Source organism: Neophocaena asiaeorientalis, unplaced genomic scaffold (genome assembly GCF_003031525.2).
Source record: "Neophocaena asiaeorientalis asiaeorientalis breed wild unplaced genomic scaffold, Neophocaena_asiaeorientalis_V1.1 scaffold256, whole genome shotgun sequence".
Taxonomy (NCBI): domain Eukaryota; kingdom Metazoa; phylum Chordata; class Mammalia; order Artiodactyla; family Phocoenidae; genus Neophocaena; species Neophocaena asiaeorientalis.
In genome coordinates this window covers 2,918,749-2,940,769 of record NW_020185324.1, presented here as the reverse complement: position 1 = coordinate 2,940,769, position 22,021 = coordinate 2,918,749, and the positions used below count along the sequence as shown (strand labels likewise).

General features: G+C 41.6%; 1 protein-coding gene across 3 annotated transcripts in view; it reads right to left on the bottom strand.

Annotated features, from left to right (window-relative positions):
• Positions 1–20,462: 20,462 nt before the first annotated feature.
• Positions 20,463–22,021, bottom strand: part of SMARCA2 (SWI/SNF related BAF chromatin remodeling complex subunit ATPase 2) — a 173,887-nt gene continuing 172,328 nt past the window's right edge. The window contains exon 34 of one of the 3 annotated variants that reach the window (XM_024734212.1): positions 20,463–21,384. In XM_024734212.1, coding sequence (XP_024589980.1) covers positions 21,349–21,384 — 36 coding nt within the window. In that variant the 3' untranslated portion in view covers positions 20,463–21,348. The remainder of the gene's footprint in view (positions 21,385–22,021) is intronic. The other 2 variants (XM_024734210.1, XM_024734211.1) reach the window with 2 other exon arrangements.

Below are 22,021 nucleotides of genomic sequence, written 5' to 3'. Positions count from 1 at the left end.
CTGTGAATCTAAAAGTGCTCTAAAATGTACTTTTTTTTTAAGTAAGGGAAGTCTATTTCAGATCTGCAGTCCTGCCCATAGGCAGAATTTCCCAGTATGATACGTAGAGAACATTGACCTCCTTCCAGGCTCAAACTGCATCATCATTAAGGTTTTAGCTTTGTAAGACAGAAAGTCTCAAAGCATGACCCTCCCCATCCCTTCTTCCCCCAGGCACCACAGGCTCCCAGAGGTGAATTCAAGATTTGGCTTCCAGAAAAAGAGAGAACCTGCTTAAAGTTTGAACATAGTGATTTCTCAACCACTTCTGGCTATCAAGCTATTCAAAAATTACTGATGTACTAACTTAGCTAGAGCATCCCATTTCCCAGTTTGGGGGCTGTGACTAGAAGTCTCAAGGCTGACTAGAGTGAGGTGAGGCATAAGCCACCAGAAGCCTCTCCCTGTAAGACTCCTCACTGCAGAAAGACCATCGAAGTGACTCTTCAATCTCCATTGGCTTGGGGGCTTCACTGCAGGTCATTGCCCATCACAGAACAAAGCAAGAACCAGAGGCAATCTTCTTTACCTTAAGGGTTTAGTAGTCAGGGCTAAACATTTGAGCACTAGGGCTTTCCATATCTTGATCATCACTGTAACATATGATGCTTGACTCTTCTAACCAAGAATGATGTGAAGGGTTGAATTGATGACACACAGCTTGGCATGACAAAACTCGAAGGATCAATAGAGCTCAATTAGTACAATACAGAGAGGAAGTGATATATCTAAGATTACCCATATAATTAGAGGCAGCGTTTATTGTAGCCCCTGACCTTTATCCACTGTACCCCACTGTACCCTGCGGTCCATTTCAATCCACAGATTCTTGAGGATTCTAGATGAGTGAATTAAAATAGTGTAATGTAATTGGTTTCCAAAAGATGTTATAGAGGAGTCATTTATTAGCCTTGTTTATCTTCCCTACAGCTGAAATTCCCTAGATCGGAAGGCTAGCACGTGTCATTAATTCATTCAATCAGGCAACGAACATATTATTGGGCCCTCGGTTCCAAACAATGGGCAACACCCTGGTAATTCTTAGCCTTCACTCTGCATGGTCTTGAGTTATGTCATTATCTATCCCTTGAAACAATAGTTGGGTTAACGTGCTTCTTTAATAATACATAGCAGTGTTAAGTGATGACTTGCCTTGTAGTAGCAAGAGTAATGCTGAGGTAGGATTATAAATTACCAACATTTGAACCTTGGCCTTTTGAGTCAGTTCCATTTTTCAGTACAGGAAATGAACTTCTTTTCTCATTGACTTCGATCCCCCTTGCTATTATTTATAGTAAACATTAAGAGACTTTGCATATCACATGTCTAGCCATCTCTGTCTGGTCTTGCGTTGTCATTAGTTCTTTGTGTGGGAGATGGATGGCTTGTGCAGCTATTTTAATTCATGACACACTACTGTCACCAGCCTATAAATAATTAATGCAAGGAGACTCTGCTAGTGAAGGCAACTGTCAGGCCCATTGGATTTAAGTCCAATTTCAGTTCCCTTCCTGTAACTTTTTTACTGAAATTTTTACAATGTAGAATCAACTTTTGCAATAAAATGACCCTAATTCAGACAGTGGGGGCTTGGGAGAGGGGAGACCAGTTAGAATGAATGAAAGATATGTTTTTTGAAGTGAAGGTTTATTCCTTTAAAGAAACACCATAAATTAAACTCTGCTACCAAAGGCTTTTCTAGTGGGACTCTCCTAGTAAGAGAGTGCTTGGTTGCAAAGAAGAGGCACTCACTCTAACTTAAATAAAGAGACAGGGGTGAGTATAACACATGCTCTCAGGGTGCCCTTCCCACATCCTCCTTGTTGATCCTTACATGCTGATAGCTTCTTACCGCAAGTCCATCGAAGGGTTATCTCTGGCCACAGGACAGAGTGTTGAGAAGTTGACAATTTCTGCAAAGGAGCCTCAAACAACGTCAGGCAAGAGTTGGTGGATAAATACCTCAGCTCCTCACTGTTCTGACAGGACAACTCTAAGACACGTTCTATATCGTCTCCTAGAGGTTCCCCAGTGGCATTGCACCCCAGCAGCCCACAGCAGTCACCTTCTCATTCATACACATGGTATTGGCTTTCTTCCCTTCCTTGTTTCAATTTCCCACTCCCCTGCTGGGGCTTCTTGTGATCACCTCCCAAACGACTTGCACTCAAATCTTTGTCTCAGGTCTACTTCTGGGAGAACCCAAACCAAGACTGCAAAGTAATGGAAGGCTACAAGAGATGATCTTACTGAACATGTAAGGACGAATAACCAAGGTAGATAAAGAAATCAACCTATCCATAATAAGTCTGTCCTCCGTGTCAGTAGAGAAAGAAACTGAAACTCTCCATGTAATGATAGATCTATAATATTTTAATGACTAACACTGCAATAGCCCTTTTAAGATGTGCTCACTTGTCACCTCAGGTCCTGCCTTGCCCATTCAAGTAGAGTAACCTAAGTTCTCCCCTCTACCTGAGCATCTCTCGGGCCTTTGTCCCTGCTGATCACATGGTAATCTGAGAACAGTTCCCTGCTTTCTGTGAGCAATGCGATTTATAGAAGTAACTAGGTGATAGTTTTAAAATTATGAGTCTGAGATCTTTGTTTCCTCAAACAGGTCGCATAGGAACTGAAACTATGAAGTTAGGAATTCTGAGGGGTCTGATCGCTTGCCCCCAAACCTCTGTGGGCACCTGCTCCTTTCTCCTGCTTTAATTTCTCTGTATTCTCATTGTTGGTTCTGTCATTGGCCCAACTCCAGCAATACCTCAATATGGCCACTGTGTCTTTACTTGAAAATCCCAAGGGAAGGAGAATTCAGTTGGCTTTGCTGAGTCCGTATGTTGATTCAATTGGTCATGGCCAGAGGAATGGCCATCCAGGCTCACCCCTCCACTGGGGCTTTGGGGTAAAAGAGAAGTTCCAAATAAAGAGGGATGGGCTGGCAAGACACCCAAAAATATAGCAACCATGACATTTTTTCCTGTTTTTTTAAAATTGAAGTATAGTTGATTTATAATACTGTGTTAGTTTCATGTGTACAGCAAAGGGATTCAGTTACACGTAGATATGTATATATCTAGATTCTTTTCATCAGTTCTTTTCATTAGAGTTTATTACAAGATATTGAGTATAGTTCCCTGTGCTATACAAAAAATCTTTGCTCTTTATTTTATATGTGGTAGTGTGCATTTGTTAATACCATACTCCCAATTTTTCCCTTCCCCCCCTTCCCCTTTGGTAACCATAGATTTGTTTTCTACAATATGCCTGAGTCTGTTTCTGTTTTGTAAATAAGTTCATTCGTACATTTCGTAGCTTCCACGTGTAAGTGATATCATATGATACCTGTCTTTCTCTGTCTGACTTACTTCACTTAGTATGATAATCTCTAGGTCCGTCCATGTTGCTGCAGATGGCATTATTTCACTCTTTTTTATGGCTGAGTAATATTCCACTGTGTATATATACCACATCTCTATCCATTCATCTATTGATGGACGCTTAGGAGCAAGCATTAATATTGAATAACTATTAATAGAGAGGATATCTATTATTATGATTAAATGGTGCTTCTAAGGTGCTTAAAGCTGCCTGAAGTTTGTTTTCTTAAATGGAAAAACCTTCCCCTTAAATTTCTTCATTGGTAAATATTTGCTGTGCTGAACTGAACCAAAAGTTATAGTGAGATAGTGATATCTTATTTCATTTGTCATGGTGACTATAGTAATTACCACAGATTTCTCAGTATTTTGGACAAAGTCCTATTTCCTGTTTGTTTTCATTCCCTACATGTGTTAGCATGCCTTTCACAATACTCTGTTCATATTAGGAACATTTTTGTCGAATGAATGATAATATAGGATAGCATGCGATACACTGAACTGTTTTTTGAGGCTCATTCATGGAAACATAAACATCTGGTGAAAAGGGGGAAACATTGTCAGCTACGGGCCAATTCCTTTATTGTATTGTTGAGGATTTGCAATCGCTCTGAAATAGTCTTTCCCCAGGATAAATTTTAATTAGTCTCTAAAGTTGGTGGTAAGTGAGCTTAGGTGTTTTTGTGTTTCCGTTGATTCTGGCCTGATTAATAATGTCTTAGATCTGCGTTCTGTGCACTTAATAAAGAATAACACGTGCCTGTTGGGAGGCAGCCTTGCAGAGGGATCAACAGCAGGGTAGGGTTCTGGCACCGCACTGTCTGCTTGAGTTCTGGCTCTGCCATTTACTGAGTGACCTTGGGTAAGTTGTTTAATCCTCCGTGTGTGCCGTCCTCATATGAAAAATAGAAAGCGTAATACTCTCTGCCTTGCAGGCTCATTTCGAGGGTTACTTCTAGAACAACACTTGGACCTGTGCTTAGTACAGAGGAAGCTAAAATAAAGTAAGCGGGTATAATCATTCTTTGGTAAAAAATGGGTGAAAAGCTTAAAAAGAATGCATCACTATTTAGCAAACATGGGTTGTCTTGTGCTCGTATATTGTCAAGAAAGATTATTCTTGAACCTTGTAGTGAAAATGGAAACCATCTCCGTAAGATTTGCCATTGGATAGATAGATTGCGGGTGGTGGTAAGAACAGAAAACCAATACTCATTGGGTGTCATCTACGTGCCAGGCATGCTAAGTGCATCTCCTCGTTTCCCCCACACAGTTCACGGGGATTCTGTCAGGTCTGTGTGTCTCCAAATCTCGCCATGCCACTCTCTCTTCCAAGTTAAATAAAATCCGTGCCCATCTTTATCCAGTGAAGCAAGTAAGAAGCCGGGACAATGCACTTGAATCCACTGTCTGTCGCTCGCTGGTTCTATGACCTTGGCTGACCTCTTTCTGGTCCTGTCTCTTTCTGTTTTCCACCTTAGCTTTCTTTACTTTGTCTGTGGGCAAACTCATTTAATAGCAGTTCCAGACAACTCTAGCCCTTCAGTGTCCTGGTCCTGTTTCTCCAAATCCCCAGACCATGTTTACTGCTGCGTTCTACCCTCTTCTTGGCCATGGTTGCTTTAACTGCCAAACCCATTGTGAGGCAGTCAGACCAGTGCCTGAGCTTGGATGCACAAGGAGCTAGGGCCCGGGGTGTTCCTAAGCTGAATACTTCCTCATGCTTTTGACTTGTTTTTATTCCATGGATCAGAGAGAAGACTCTGTTTATACTGTAGCTCCAAATGAAAGCCACTGAAACATCAGTGCTGTTTTAGGCATCCCGCTGTTTGGGAGTCTTTCCTGTGTTCTCAAGTTTTGGCAAAGCAACTGACTCTTAAAAATAACAAATCAATTTGAGGTTTCTTGTGTCCACAGGCTGGCTTCTTGGAGAGTTTTGATATGACTGGGGGTAATTCCATCTTTGTCTGTGAAGTGTCACTGAGTACCACCTGGTCTGTAGATAGCCAGGTTAAGTGAAATATCACTGGTGAGTGATATTACGTAGGGGCTTCCCAGCTGATTTTCCATCTACCTGCTCCTGGGCTACTACTTAATTTCATTTGTTTGAGCATCGCTTTAAAGCAAGTATCCTCACTAGTGACAAACAGGTGTTAAGTAAACAAGGAAGGATGCAAATTCTGTAGTGCTCATTAGCAGACTCAAATAGATTTTCTTATTTTCTTAAATAGATTGAATGCCATTTCCAAGGATTTAATAAATCGAACGAAATATATCAGCATGTTCTTCCTTTTCCCCCTCCCGTCACCTGGTCAGGACTAATGAAATACCATCTATCGAATGATATGCATTGCCTGTTTCTGCTGCATCTGGGAACCTAGTCATGTCGTCTTCCTTCTTTAATTATCTGACTCCGAAGAACATTTCAGTAGTCTTTTCAAGAACTCCTGAAGTTATTATTTCAGTTTTGAATGTAAGAGTTACTCCTCCCCTCCAGACACATAATCGCTAATCATTTTCTTCATATAAAATTGATAATTCATTTGTCTCCTTAGCAATAAGACACGACTGCCTCTATGCATAATGAATTACAAAGGCTGAACTTATCGTGAAGCACATAGCAAAACTCATTGCATTTAACCACAAAAGTCCAATCAGCATAAAGGATTCGAATATAGACACACTCATTGAATGCTAGTGCCAGAAAGGGCTTCAGAGATCATTTATTATCGGCGCAGTTTAGAGATGAGAAAATTCAGGTCCAGAAAGATGAAGAAACTTCTGAAGGTCACAAACTAGCTCCTGGCGAAGCTAGGTCTAAAATCCCGCTCTGCAGGGTCTTCATACTTTTTGCTCTTAAACGAACTTACTTTCTCACGTATTAAACATTTTGAAAAAGGGACTGGAATGTATTTTTGAATATACTTGAGAAGACCTGTAATTTGTTGAAGAACATAGATCTTTGAAATATTAATGCAAGATCAAGTCAGATGTGACCTGTACCCTGCAAGATTTCCAGATCTCACCCCAAGCTGGAAGAACGTTTTCCCTCTGAATTCTCATATGACATTCTTTCTTCACCTGTCATATGACACTTGCCTCTTCCTATCTTACGTTACACTTACTTGTGTCCATGACTTATCTTCCCTAGTAAATGACGAGCTCTTTAAGAACAGAATTTCTACGTTTTATATCTTTATGAATTTCCTAAATGCCCAGTCCACTGGCTAGTGTGGATATGGAATAACAATCTCTCTCGCTCTCCTCTTTCTTCTCTCTTCTGTGAAGTTTTGTGCCAAATTCCAAGAATCTCTAGAAAAATATTGACTCTTTTAATCTGAGGAAAGAATTTTCTGTTTGTTTTAAACCAGTAAAATGATGGTACAGGGCAGCTGATACACAGGTCATACGGTAAACTGGGCAGGAGACTGTAAGTCGATAATGTAACAGTATTGTGTTTAATTTCATTATTTCTGGCTTTCAGCACATTAAGCAGGGTGAAACAAAGCTCAACCTCGTGGAGTATTTTAAATAATTAAGGAGTGTGAATTTGTTTTTCTTTTTGCACTGCAGTTTTCAGAGAAAATTAAAATTTTAAATTTGCTTTTTTGTTGTTGCTGCCTCTAGACTTAGGAAGAAAGCTAAGATTCCCTTGCAGCCATCTAGGGGAAAAATCAAAGGTTGGGCAATATTATTTTTAGAGCTGTTCTAGCTGTTTTATGTCTTTGTTCATTCATTTGGTCAACTAATATTTATTGAACACCAACCATGCGTCAATCCGATACTGGACTAGGCACTATGGATACAGTGGTGGGTAAGAAAGAAGTTGTTCCCTTCTCTCAGGAAATTCGTAGAATGATGAGCAAGACAGGTAAGCTAGTGGAACATTACAGTGGTGCCTGATAGCTTTGATGGGAGAAGCAAGGCTTCTATGAGAACACCCGGAAGAGGCACTTATACTCGGACATGGGGAGAGCAGAGAAGGCTTTCTGGAGAGAGTGGCATCTCAACTGAGGCCTGAAGGGTAAGGGGGAGTTAGCCAGGTTGGCGTGGTGGTGTTGGTAAGAATGTTTCAGACAGAACCACATGTACAAAGTCACAGAGGCAAGAGAGAGCTAGATGTATTTAGGTACTGGGAAGAATTCAGGAGGTCAAGGTTTGGAGACGCCAACCCAGTTACAGTGGGCGCCTCATTGTTGTAAAAGAGCGAAGTGGGCCTTCAAGACCTTTCCAGAGAGGGCCCTTGTGATTGGTCTCCTGCTGCTTATTGCCAGGCAGAAATACAGCCCTACATTATTATATTTACACATTTTTCAACAGAAGTGTGGAGTCTAGCTTTGTATGAGAAATCGAGCTATTTTTAAATGTTGGTAATTACTTAATTAAGAAAAAAACACTATGTGGTCCAAATAACATGGTCTCGCAGCTGGATGCAACCTGTGGCCACCAGTTTATAATCTCTGATATAGAATAGTGGTTCTCTCAAAGTGTGGTCCAGAGGCCAGCATCAGCGTCGCCTGTGGACTTGCCAGAATTGCAAATTCTCAGGTTTAACGAATCAAAAACTGGGGGCAGAGCCAGCAATCTGTGATTTCGCAAGCCCTCCAGGTGATTCTGATGCAGCTAAAGTTTGAGAACCATAGTTTAGAGCTGCGCCATGAGATACGGTAGCCACACGTGACCAGCGATCACTTGAAATGTGGCTAGTCTACACTGAAACGTGCTCTGCGTGTAAAAGTGCGTACTGCTTTTCAAAGGTTTTGTATAAAAGAGTAAAATATCTCAATTTTTTATATTGATCACATGTTGAAATAGTATTTTGTAGCATATTGGGTTAAGTCAAATGTATCATTAAAATTAAATTCATCTCTCTTCACAGTTTAAAATACGGCAACTAGAATATTTAGTACCCATTGTTATCTCCATTGCTCACTGCTGGTCTAGAGTATGGTTTCTGGGCCAGGGAGTGCGGGTTAGTGAGGCTGAAGCAGTGATGTGGAGATGAGCCTTACGGGACTTTGTCGGCTACGTTAAAGACCTATACTTTGCCCTCAGGAAACCTTGAAATGATCGAAGCTAATGAGAGGTAGGATTAGACTGATGTTTCGGATGGACGCTGACTGGAGAGTGACTTATGCAGTAGAGGGTGCTGTGCACACAGAGGGTGAATGGAGCAAGCCAGGGGCGAGTTCTGGTCTGGCACGCACATCATATGCATTCTATGTCATGTATTTATTCAGTGCATATTGCTTAGCTGGGTGGGGGAGAAGGGCTCACCCAAAGACGAATAGTATAATCTGTGTCCCCTAAGGAGCGTGCAGCCCAGTCTAGGGAAGAGCCACTGAGAGGCAGGTTGAGGTTCTAGTTGGAGTCCTAGTAAGGAGCAAGGACGGTGGGAGCTGGTTGGCCTGGAGATTGGATCCTGGCTCCACTCCTTGCTCCATGAGTGATCCTGGTTGGTCACCTCTCTGAGACTCTTTTCTAATTTGTAAAATAGGAATAATAATGGTACCGAGTTCATAAAATTGTTGTGAAGATTTAAATGAGCCTCCCTCTCTGCCTCCTTCCTTCCTTCCTTCCTTCCTTCCTTCCATCTATCTATCTATCTATCTAAGAGCTGACAGCAGTGCACATTGTAAGCAGCTGCAATTGTTTTCACTGCTCAAGGGGGACTGGAATGGGGAAGAAGGAGCTGAGTTAAGGAGTGAGGCGGCCTCCATTCGGAACTGGCATGCAGGTGTTCGGGTACGAATTTCAAATCCTGGTATTCTGAAGACTGACTACAGCAGAAGAGGCTGGATAAAATGTGTCAAGCTCGGGGCCACTTTGATTTCACTTTCCTCATTTTGTTAGTTTCTTTCACCCTGGTCGACATTCTTGAGCATTCATGCTTTCACTTATCTCTGGGAACCCACTGCATGTTTCTCAGTCGTATCCAAATCATCATCATCAAATAGGTAAAGACCTTCAATATCTCCTCTTGCAGATCTATTTCCGTGGGCCCTATGTCAGCCTGAAGAAGGCAATGAGTAATGACTATGTCCAATGTCCTTTCGAGACAGTGAAATGGGCATTAAACTTCGATCACTAAGTGAGCTCTGGGCAAGTAAAAGAAGCTCCAGGGCAGACATTTCTTGTAAATTGTTTGAAATCTGCACATTCTGGCACACTTCCAGTGGAAGATGGTGAGTGGCTTTCCTACGCTGTGCCCAGATGAAAATCCCAGGAGCAGTTTGACCTGTCCCATGTCTCACCCCCCGTTCAGTCTCAAACCTGATTTCACATCCTCTACAAAACCTTCAAGTTTTCTCCATAGCACTTGGCTGTCTTCTCATAGCATGCAGCATTTTTGGCAACAATGAATAAACACAGACTAGAAACCACCGGAATGTTCCATTAACATGGAACTGCTTAGCTAAGTTACAATAACAACATAATGGAATACGTGCAGTGGTTAGTTAAGAACGAGGCAGCTCTTTATGCACTGATATGAATGTTCTTCAAGGTAAGTGAAAAAGATGTAGAAGACTTTATATCGCTTTGCTACATACAGTGCATGTTAAGAAAAGAAAAAATACACAATATCTTAATGACTCTAAGACACCATCCATTGTAAATGTATTATTTTATTTATCATTAAGAAAAATTGTTGCCAATCAAAATTATGACAGCGTAGATTAAAAGACATTGTGTCTTTCAAAGATGAAAAAAATGTAAGGTTTAGAATTGATAAAATAAGACATATTTGTATTTACTTTGCATGTACATGGAATATCTCTAGTTATTATCACATCCTATAGAACTTTGGGGACTGGAGCCGCTCTGCTCAGCGGGCTCCTCTCTATCTAGGCTGTGTTGACCATAGAACTTTGGATACATGCCCCTGAGCCACTGAAGGAGGCCGTAGAGTGTTGTGTTCATGTGCTGGTATCTTTACCTGGTGTGTCGATTTACTTGTCTCTTTATCTGGTATACATCCTTTGCACTGATTGCTTGCTGGTTTGGGAGTAAACAGTGAAACAACTTAGAACCAAGTCCAAGGATGGAAACAAGAAGGGATACTGTTTTTCACTTGCTCGGCCTTATTAAGAAGGCCAAAGACTTTGGCACTCAGTGGGTGATGAGACACCACCTGCCTGAGTGTTAAGATGGACTGTCTCCTTTTAATAAGATCCCTGGCCATGGAGGAAGGAGTAGGGCTGGTGGAGTGGGCAGAGAAGGTGCCTGGTTCTAGGGCGGATGCAAACAGGTACTGGAGTTTACTCTCCTTGATATTTTCCCTTGCGGTAAGCGTACGACCCGGCGTGGAATACCCTCAGTATGTTGTGTATAAAATAAAATCATCAAAGGAGAGTTACAGGCTGAAAAGTGGGAATAGACCGAAAGCAATGGAAACTGGCGTTTGACTCCAGGGAAACTCTCCCTAGTTTAGGCTGTTTATTAAGGACTCAGATCCTTAGGAAATGTTCCTAGGAAGTCTGGAGAAATTCTGTAGGGTCATATGGGATGATTGAAACTGGAGGAAAGTGTGTTCAGAATCAGACATCTCAAGTACACCATGCCCTGCAAATATGGTACAATCCCTTGCTAACACTGTTACAGGATAAAGAAACCACAGTGTGCCTTACGATGGTTCTACTAGACTAGTCCTTTTCTGGAAGTACACATTTTCCTCAGCTTGCAATGGGGTTATGTCCTGATAAACCCATTGTAAGCTGAAAATATCATAAGTCGAAAATGCATTTAATACACCTTACCTACTGAACATCATAGCTTAGCTTAGCCTACCTGAAATGTGCTCAGAACCCTTACATTAGCCTATAGTTAGGCAAAATCATCTAACCAAAGCCTATTTTATAATAAAGTGTTGAACAGCTCATGTAATCTATTAAATACTATACCGAAGGTGGAAAACAGACTGGTCGTATGGGTACAGAATAATCGTAAGTGTATCAGTTTTTGCTCTCATGATCTCATGGCTGTCTGGGAGCTATGCTCGCTGCCACCTCCCAGCATCACGAGAGAATCATACCATTTATCACTAGCCTCGGAAAAGATCGAAGTTCCAGCTTCGAAGCATGGTTTTTACTGAATGCGTATCATTCTGACACTACTGTAAACAGGAACCATCCTGAGCTGGGACCATCTGTGGTATTTATTTATATACGGGGCCCATGCTTCAACCAGCGTGGTACTGAAAGCTCTGAACTGGAGTTCCATTGTGTCTCCAAATAAGCCAGCCTTAAAAATGCTAGAATAAATATAAATTCTCTGGAATTATTTAAATGTGAGTTGTTACTATCAAGGTGTCCCTTTCCGGTGGATTTTACCCTTGGGCTCACACTCACTCCAAGTGTTCCACGTGCCAAACCTGATCAACAAGAGTGAAACTGTGTTTTTTCTATGAAACCTCAGGAAACAGTCAACTCATAACCTCACCACAGAGAGGCGGTTTATAGCTAGTATCACCTTTAGGAGCCAACTTCCACAAGAGCTACCAGGCTGAGAAAATTCTTTAGGCGCCTGGGGTGGAGGATAATCTTGTGTTGAGATTCTTGCCAGCTTAGGGCAAAGAACTGGGTCTCAGGGCCCTGCAGTTCCCAAACTTTGCCTTCTTGGAACATCAAGAGGAATCCTGACTGTCTTACAAAGTTCAATGACAGGGAGAAATATGGGTACTTGGTTTTCTGAAGAAGCCCTTTTCACATGCAACTAAATTAAGGAGCATAAGCATCTCCTTCTTTAAAAAATTAAGGGCTCAAGGGAAGATCTCCAGACGTGCAGGCTCAGCGGCCATGGCTCACGGGCCCAGCCGCTCCGCAACATGTGGGATATTCCCGGACCGGGGCACGAACCCGTGTCCCCTGCATCGGCAGGTGGACTCTCAACCACTGTGCCACCAGGGAAGCCCTGGAGGGCCCTTTTTAGAAGAGGATGGATGGAAGTGTTAGGAAAATAAGTGCCGAGAAGGCTTAACTGATCAAGCATAAATATGACTGAAAAAGCAAAGCAATCACCTTGAGTTTTTTGTTTTTTATTAAAATGCAATGTAAATGGAAGGGAAATGTTTTCAGCCGTTGACTTAAAGGTAACTCTGCTAATTTGTTTTTAAAAACAGACAAAAAAAAAAGTGATACATTGAAATTATGCTTAAAATAAATATTGTTTCTGAAAACTGCAAAAAAAAAAGTGTAAAGTGGGTTTAATGACTTTCTAGAATTATTTATAATGGCATAAAAATCCCAACTGGTATCAACTCAAATATCCATTAGAAGAGCAAATGCAATCTAAATAATGACACACACATACATGGAAACATCATATAGTTACTGGGACGAAGTGAGAGAGTGGTATAGACATATATACACTACCAAATGTAAAACAGTTAGCTAGTGGGAAGCAGCTGCATAGCACAGGGAGATCAGCTGGGTGCTTTGTGACCACCTAGAGGGGTGGGATAGGGAGGGTAGGAGGGAGGGAGCCGCAAGAGGGAGGAGCTATGGGGATGTATGTATATGCATAGCTGATTCACTTGGTTATACAGCAGAAACCAACACACCATTGTAAAGCAATTATACTCCAATAAAGATGGTAAAAAAAAACAAAAGAGTTTCAAAGTGATTATACCATTTTGAATTCCCTCCCACCAGCAAGGTGTGAGTTCTGGTTGCTCCATATCCTTGTCAACACTTCCCATTGTCAACTTCTAAAAATTTTAGCTATTCCAGTGGGTGTGTAGTGGCACTTCTTTGTAGTTTTATTTTGCTTTTCTTTGATGGTGAAGAAAATTGAGCACTTTTCATGTGCTTATTGGCCATATATTTTCTTTTGTGGAGAGTCTGTTCAAATCTTTTGCCTAGTTTTTATTGGGCAGTGTCTTTTTAGTGAATTGTAAGAGATCTTTGTATATATTATGGGAACAAGCTCTTCTTCAGATAACTGCTTGCAAATATTTTCTCCTACTCTGTGGCTTGCCTTGTCATTTTCTTAACTATGTTTTTCAAAGAGCAAAGGTTTTTAATTTTAAAGAAATCCATTTTATCAATATTTTCTTTTATGTTTCATGCTTTTTGTGCCCTAAGAAATCTCTGTCTAACCCAAGATCATAAAGATTTTCTCCTACGTTTTCTTTTAGAAATATATTTTAACTTTTAAGTTTGAGATCCATTTTGATTCATTTTGAGTTAACTTTTGTGTCTGATATGAGGCAAGGGGTGAGGTTCTTCTTTTTTTCCCCCACAAAGATATCCAGTTGCTATTATTTTCTAAAGTTAAATCCTTACCATATAACCCAGGAATTTCATTCCTCAGTATTCAACTAAGAGGACTGAAAGCATATTCACACAAAGATTTGTACATCAGTGTTTATAGCAGGCTTATTTATAACACCCAAGAACTAAACAACTCAAATGTCCATCAGTTAGTGAACAGATAAATAAACTGTGGGAGAGCCATATTATGGAATACTACTCAGTAATAAAAAGTCACAGAATACATATGCAACATGAATAAACCTCAAAAATATTATAGTACTTGAAAGCAAGCAAACACAAAAGGCTACATAATGTGTAATTCCATTTAAATGAGATTCTAACAAAGGCAGCACGATGGGGACAGAAAGCAGATCAAGGGTTGTCCTGAAGCTGGCAGTCAGGGTAAGAAACTGACCGGAAAAGGGTGTGAGAAAACTGTTTAGGGTAAGGAAAATGCTCTATGTCAGGGACTGTGGAGTTGCATACATTACTGTATGTAATTGCCAAAACTCTGCTTTTGAAGTGGGAAAATGTTACCGTGTGTTAATCAATCTATGAGCAGGAGAAAATGGAAAGGAAGTAAGTTAAAATTTTAAGAGTGATCCTTTCTGGAGAATTGATACTTTTAGCATGCTGTAATGACCTTCTTCAAAAATATCACCTGAGATGCACAGTTCATTGAGCTGTATGACCGACCCTGTTATTGTACAGGAGACATTGATGTGGTGGTGAGCTCTTGGGGCAGGGGAACTGTTCTGCAGTCCTATGATTCGGTTGCAGTGTTTTAGTGAGCCCCTGGGGCTTATGACCTTCACAAGTGCTTCTCAGATTTGTTTTTTTCCCCCCTTAGGAGAGACAGGAAGGCTAGTGGGTACCGGAGTTGGGTATTGCCCTTCTTCCACGTTGGCAAAATAGTTTCTATTAAGAGCAGGCCTTATTAAGAAGGCGTATTTAAATATGACTACTTTTCCACTCCCTCCTCTCAAAAAGTGAGGGGGAATTTTTCTCCTGTCTGTACCGTGAGAACGTAATAGGTTTCCCGGAGGGAAATCTCATGAAAGTGTGGAGGCCCTCCTAAGACTGGACGCCTCTGGATGTTTAACTCACAAACTTGTCCACACTGAGGCCTCTAGCAATTCGTTAATTACAGATTAGGTTTTCCTAGCCTGGTGATGGTTACCAAGAGTTTTTTCCTGCTGGCCTTCAGCTCCAGTAGGTCGGTCGAGATTCTCTATATCTGCCTGTCTGTCTCTTCAGCTTGGCGGGTAGCAGTTTACCCTATGACCTCAGTTCTCTGGTGGATCTAAGCAGCGTTGTTGATTTTCAGTTTGTTCAGCTTTTTTCTTGTTGTGTTAATGGGAGAGCTGACTTCCAAGCTCCTTAAATGCTAGACAAGACATTGGAAATCTCAAGCGCTTCTTTCCGCGTGGTAATAGTATCAGTGTTTTTTGGGGTTTTTTTTTTTCTTTCTCTGTACTTTTTGTACCTTTGTACTTTTCTTACTTTCCACATTTTCTACAATGTGCATATGTTCATTTTGTAAGAAATATGAAAATAAATGTTCTCCTAAAAGAAAAAAATTTAAATGAGTTTAATCTCTGTTGCCTTGGAGGAAAATAAGGCAAGTTGCAGAGAACAGTACAGTACTTAGAAAAGAAAAAAACCCAAACTTTCAACCCCTACACAGCTTACTATCTATTGTACATTAACATGACTTTACAACGCCATTGTCATCAGTAGCACAACTTAAACATTACAGGAGAGTCTTGCCCCGGCAAATAACTATTTTTCATTACACGAGCTTCCTGTAAGACACATCAGCTCTTCAGTGGAAAGCAACACAATTGATAGTTGTGCCCTAAGACTCTTTGATTTCCCCCTCACGATCCTTTCCTTACTCCTTCCACCAATCCTAAACTATTATACCATGATCGTTACCCTGTCCTAACCAAATTCCCACACTGAAAGACACTTTAAGTCTAATTTCAATAAAATCCAACCTTGACTTTCCCGCGCAAATAAACTACCAAAGCTCCATCAAGGTGGTGGTCTCCCTTACCACAGTAAGCAGTAGATTCAGCTTCATCTTATTACCAGGTTACACTGGGGATAGCTGGGGAAATGACATTTGACAGTGTATATCATTCTATGTGAACGGGAAGAAACAGGAAGAAGTAACCACACCAGTCTTGGAAAGCCGATTGCCTGGCAGGGGTGAATTCTAAATTAATTTGTTTTTATTATTTCACTGGTGGTGAATACATGTCTATTTTATAATCTGGGAAGAGGAATTTAATTAAAGTTTTTACAAGAGAATTTAAAAATGCATATATATGCCGGGGGCACTGTGAACCTCCATTCTTTTTGAGGTTCATAATCCCACAGTGAGCCTTGCTTCATAACAGTCCCTGGGTTCACAAAGAGGCCTCTGTGTGTATAGATATATATTATATAATATATTATATATATTATATATTATATATCTATTACTGTACAGTAGAAACTAACACAACATTGTAAATCAACTATACCTCAATAAAATAAATTAAAACTAAAAAGACCAAGAGACCTCTTTCTAGTTTATATGTTAAGAAACCAGTGTTTATAAACAGGAAAGTGGTTTTCCCTTAGTCTTGACTTTGTTGTCTTGCTTTATTCAACTTGGAAAATCCCTTTGGAAAATCCTTACTGAAAATGATGCAGAATACAGATACCTTTTGCATAAAGGGCTTAGTCATTTGGAACATGTCACTTCCACCCCCTACGAAGCTCAATGTCCTAAACCACACCAATGATGAATACAGCTCACCTGGACATAGATCTAGCAGTTCTACACCTATGGGTCATTGTGTCTCACCCTACACCTCATCATTTTTTTTTTTTTTAAAGAAGATGTTGGGGGTAGGAGTTTATTAACTAATGTATTTATTTTTGCTGTGTTGCGTCTTCGTTTCTGTGCAAGGGCTTTCTCTACTTGTGGCAAGCGGGGGCCACTCTTCATCGCGGTGCGCGGGCCTCTCACTATCGCGGCCTCTCTTGTTGCAGAGCACAGGCTCCAGACACGCGGGCTCAGTAGTTGTGGCTCACGGGCCCAGTTGCTCTGCGGCATGTGGGATCCTCCCAGACCAGGGCTCGAACCCGTGTCCCCTGCATTAGCAGGCAGATTCTCAACCACTGCGCCACCAGGGAAGCCCACACCTCATCATTTTTGATGACCTCTCCCTAAATACAACAGAGATTGAAACCCTGAGATTCGTATGACAGTATAAATGAATAAGGACAAAAAATTTGCTTTATCTGGTTTGACACAGCTCTTATTTAGTAAATTTTAAGAAGAGGAATATACTTGGCCATTCCTCCAAGATAGCTGTATAGTGAGATTGACTGTTACTATAAAATTCTCACGGGAACTATGGTTATTCATAAGGAGAGAATATGTCTTTACATCCCTTCTGCTAAGGAGACCAAAATATTTCTCCCAAGTATCATATACTTAATCAGCGTGAATGAAGTTCAAGTTAAGCACAATTGAAGCTTCCTTCCTGGTAACATATATGACAGAAAAGCTGTGTCAGAGAGAAAAAATATTCATCCTTTTCAGTTATTCCCGTTTATGTTGGTTTCACTAGAGTGACAATTGTGTGATGGATGTATATGCCTGTACCGGTGATCTAGATCAAGATTAGGATCAGCTGGCCTCATACTGTTCCCCAGGAGCGAAATAATGGGGACTAAGAGTCTGATGGATTCAGCAGTGCTCCTTCAACTTGATCACACATCAGAATCACCTGGAGGGCATTAGTGCTATCCAAGTCAGCTGGATTTGAGTAGCCTTGAGGGTCCAACGGCAGCTGAATATAAAGACAAGGTCTTGGTCTTTGTGGAGTGGCTTGTCGCTAAGAAGAAAGAGCCAGGGGAGCGGAGGAGCCCAGCCAAGAAAACTGGGTCTTAAAAGTGCCATTCTCAGCCACAGCAACCAGAGACCTAAGCCAAGACTCATTTATTTGTAAGCCTGGCTGGGTCAGCAAGTGCCAAGCAGATGGGTGCCTGGAACTTATCAATAAGATCAGTTCCAGGCCTCACTCGCTGGGGAGGTAGGGAGGCTGCATGGAATATGGGTTTTTTGTCTGTATGTATGTATTTAGTTACGGCTGTGTTGGGTCTTCGTTGCTGCACGTGGGCTTTATTCTCTAGTTGTGGCGAGCGGGGGCTGCTCTTCGTTGAGGTGCGTGGGCTTCTCATTGCGGTGGCTTCTCTCGTTGCAGGGCACGGGCTCTAGGCGAGTGGGCTCTAGAGCACAGGCTCCGTAGTTGTGGCTCACGGACTTAGTTGCTCCGTGGCATGTGGGATCTCCCCGGACCAGGGCTCGAACCCGTGTCCCCAGCACTGGCAGGTGGATTTTTAACCACTGCGCCACCAGGGAAGCCCCAGAATACGGGTTTTAGAGGCAAAGAAATCTTACTTTCAAATTCTGCTTTGGTACACTGGCCACAGCTATTCGGTCTCTCGTTTGCATCATCCTTATTTGTAAAGAGGGAATAAGAACTATGCCTCCTTCCCAGGTTTCTTGTAATTAAATAATTCTAGTAAAGGATCAAGTACATCGCCTGATACTCGTAGCTTCCTTCCTCCGTTCCTAGAAAACTGTTGCTCTTGGAAAGACCTAAGCCTACCGATGGGCTCACCTACTGGAAATGGACAAGGCAGCTGCCAGGACCAGGTTAAAAATAGGCAGATGTGCAGACGCAGGATGGCCTGCTACTTGCTCACACCTGATCGCGCTCCCTGCCAGCTCACCACTGTTGTGCTAAGCCACCTTCCTGCCTTGCCTTTCTACTAAGGCCTGGGAGAACAACATACCAAAGACAGCAGAAGAGAAATTAGAAAACATCCTTCACACAATAGACATCCTACACCGTAAGGACAACGGTTTGGATGGCCTTGGAACAGCAATACCTCTAAGGCTGAGAAGAGATTCCAAGGAGTACATAAAGTATAGGAAATACAAAAACGGAAGCAGTGAAATAAGACTGTTTCTTTGAACTGACAGCAGGTCATCTCACTAAGAAAAACTAATGTGGTTTATTCTTCATGGGAGTCTAGAATCCTACTGTGGTCAGCAAACTGTAAACAAACAAGAAGGGAAACGCAACACATTCTGTAGTGCTCAGACTAACTGGAAACTCAGACCTGAATGGACACTTAGGACAGAAGTTTCTCGGGAGGATTGCACACAAAAATTTGTATGGGTCAAACCCCCTTCAAGACTCAAAGGAAGATACGTTGGCAATTCCTCTTATTATGAAAGTAAGAACCCCAGAGTTGTCCTTAGACAATTCTAAGAAATGACGTTTTCACCAATCCGTTAGAGATGAGCGAATACTCTTGCATTTTGGTCCTTGTCATCATTGGGTCCATAAGAAGGAATGTGCCAAGCTTTGGCTAGGCTTCTTTGTAAACTTTTAAAAACAAATGCAAGACAGTTTGGGGACAACTGAGGAAATGTGACTGTGGATCGTACATGAGATACTAGGAAACTATTGTTAATTCCCTTTGGTATGGAAGTAGGACTGTGGTTAGCCGGGAGACGCCTTTATTCTTAGGAGATTTGTGAAGTATCTAGGGGTAAAGCGTTTAGGATGGTTGGGACTTACTTTCAGATGGTTTAGTTAAGAAGCAAGCGGTGGTGCTTTGCGACCACCTAGAGGGGTGGGATAGGGAGGGTGGGAGGGAGGGAGACGCAAGAGGGAAGAGAGATGGGGACATATGTACAGGGATAACTGATTCACTTTGTTATAAAGCAGAAACTGACACACCATTGTAAAGCAATTGTACTCCAATGAAGATGTTAAAAAAAAAAAAAAAAGAAGTGGGTGGGGTGGGAGGGAGGGAGTTTATAGTCATTGTGAATCTTAGTAGGAGGGTGTATGGGTATTGACGGAACCAGTCTTTCAACTGAGCACTTTTCAGATCTTTCTAAATCGATATGAACATAGATTTATTCCATGCTAAACAAACAGTATAAATCTATATTACCATACACAGGCATACCCCATCATACTGCACTTTGCCTTATTGTGCTACTTTGTAGTTACTGTATTTTTCACAAGTTGAGGGTCTGTGGCAACCCTGACTCCAGCAAGTATATTGGTGCCATTTTCCGGTAGCAGTGGCTCACTTCAGGCTTCTGTATCATGTTTTGGGTGACCGTGATGATATTTGTTTTGGTGATCTGTGATCTTTGCTGCTACTACCATGACTCACAGACGACGGTCAGCATTTTCAGTGATGAGGTAGATTTTAATGAAGGTACGTACATTGCTTTTTCAGACGTAACACTATTAGTGCACACATTTAACAGACTACAGTAGAGTGCAAACCTAACAACTTGACATGCGCCGAGAAGCCAAAAGACTCGTGTGACTCGCTCCGTTGTGACATTCACTTTGCTGGGCTAGAACTGACCCTGCAGTATTCTCTGAGGTATAGCTGTAGAGTTTTCTGGCAAGTAAATAGGATTCAAGCCACTAGAAAAGGCTGAGCAGGGGCTTAGTGTGACTCGGTCCATGGCAGCATCTCTCCTGTTGTATAAGTTTAAAAGTCACAAAAGCACTAGACTCCTCTCCCTTGCGACACACCTGGTTCATCCCAGGGGATTCTCTCTCTCAGTCTTCTTAACTTTTTTTCCTACCACGTGCGCTGCGGCAAGAGCTTGCCCCGCTCTCTGCAGGAGACGGGGACTCGGGCACCAGGGTTTCGGTCCCTTAGAACTCAAAAACCAGAGGCAGGGCTTGTTAAGCTCAGCTGTTATCTCTTTATTAGGAAAGCACCGACACCACGTTCTTGGAAATTACTGGAATTTTATTTGCCTCAGGCTTATGACTTGCAACCAAAGACATTGTGCAAAGAAAGCAAAGAGTAAGTACACTTGAGGGAGAAGGAGACAATACACATGGGTGACACAGGAGATCAGGTTGACAAAGGAAGCCATCCATTACACTATATAGATTGCAATATTCAATAGCGATTTCAACAAAACTTCTCTTTTAAATCAAGAGCAAAAAATTAAGCAATGTTTACAGTAGACATAAATCTTATACAATTCAAAAAGCGTGTTTTTCAGATCATAGAGCATAAAATGGAAAAATGTCTATGTAGGTGAAGTCTAACATTTAGCGCCTATTAAAGTTGCTTATATGTACCACAGTGTAAAAAAAAAAACAATACCGAACAAATAAAAACCTTGAAAATTGCCTGATGAAAAATAAAATAACCAGTGGCTTTTAATGGCTTCTCCTGGTTATCAGTGCTACAAAAAGACAAAAATCTTCTCATCTGAACAGGTGATAAAACCAGGCACAATCAAACCGTTACCAAGACCCACCCATAGAAATATACTATCCACCCACATATTTTCCATCAAAAGCTTTTTCGTTTGTTTTAATCTTTGAGGCCCATTTGGTCACACTATGTTACAAAGATTTGTGTATGAGTGTGTGTTTCTTTACACCATGATATCATATGTTTGTCTGGCACTATCCTAAAGCTAGCTTATAGATGATAATGAGATAGAAACAACCCAGTGCCCATATGACAAATGAACTCACTGAGTGGAGACGAGAGAGGGGAGGAGGAGTTCAGTTCTACCAAGAAAAAAATGTCCATACTGATCACTCATCATCAGTGCCACTAGCTTCTGACTGTTCCTAAAAGTAAAAATAAGAAAGACAATAAGCCATCAAGAGGCAATGTAGAAAAGAAATGACATTTTGGAAACAGTTAACCCTCCCCAGTAAAGAGGCATCGACAGCCTCTATCTATGCGGAACAGGGGAGCCCCCGCTTGGAAATCCCAAAGCAAAGCAATGCCCGCTGTCTGTGCCAGTGTTTTGCTCTATTGCACTTGGGCGTGGAAAGTTCATGGCTATTGATTTCTAATTTTAGCACTACGTTTTTAGAAAATTCACGGGAGGAAAAAATTCCATGCGTTCGCTGTCTACTTAAAGAAAACATAGGATTTTAAATGTACTTGAAGATGCTTGTGTCGAGGGTTAAAGGCCGGGTGGGGTGGGCTAAGAATGCTGAACCTTTTCAACAGACCCAGATAGCAGCACGTTGAAGGAAAATCAAACTAGCGTAGGCGCTAACATGGAGAATTAACCTTCCAGAAAGAAGAAAGAAGGGGGTGTGGGGTAGGGAACCTGAGGTCCTCTTGAAAGTGAAAGAAATAGAGGGCCCTTTAAAAGGCACTGTATTATTAGAAGCTTGTGCCAGGCACTGCTACCTTGTGGACCACAGAGTCAGGGACAGTGCACCAGACTGAGTTAATGCTCTCTGGGTCTGA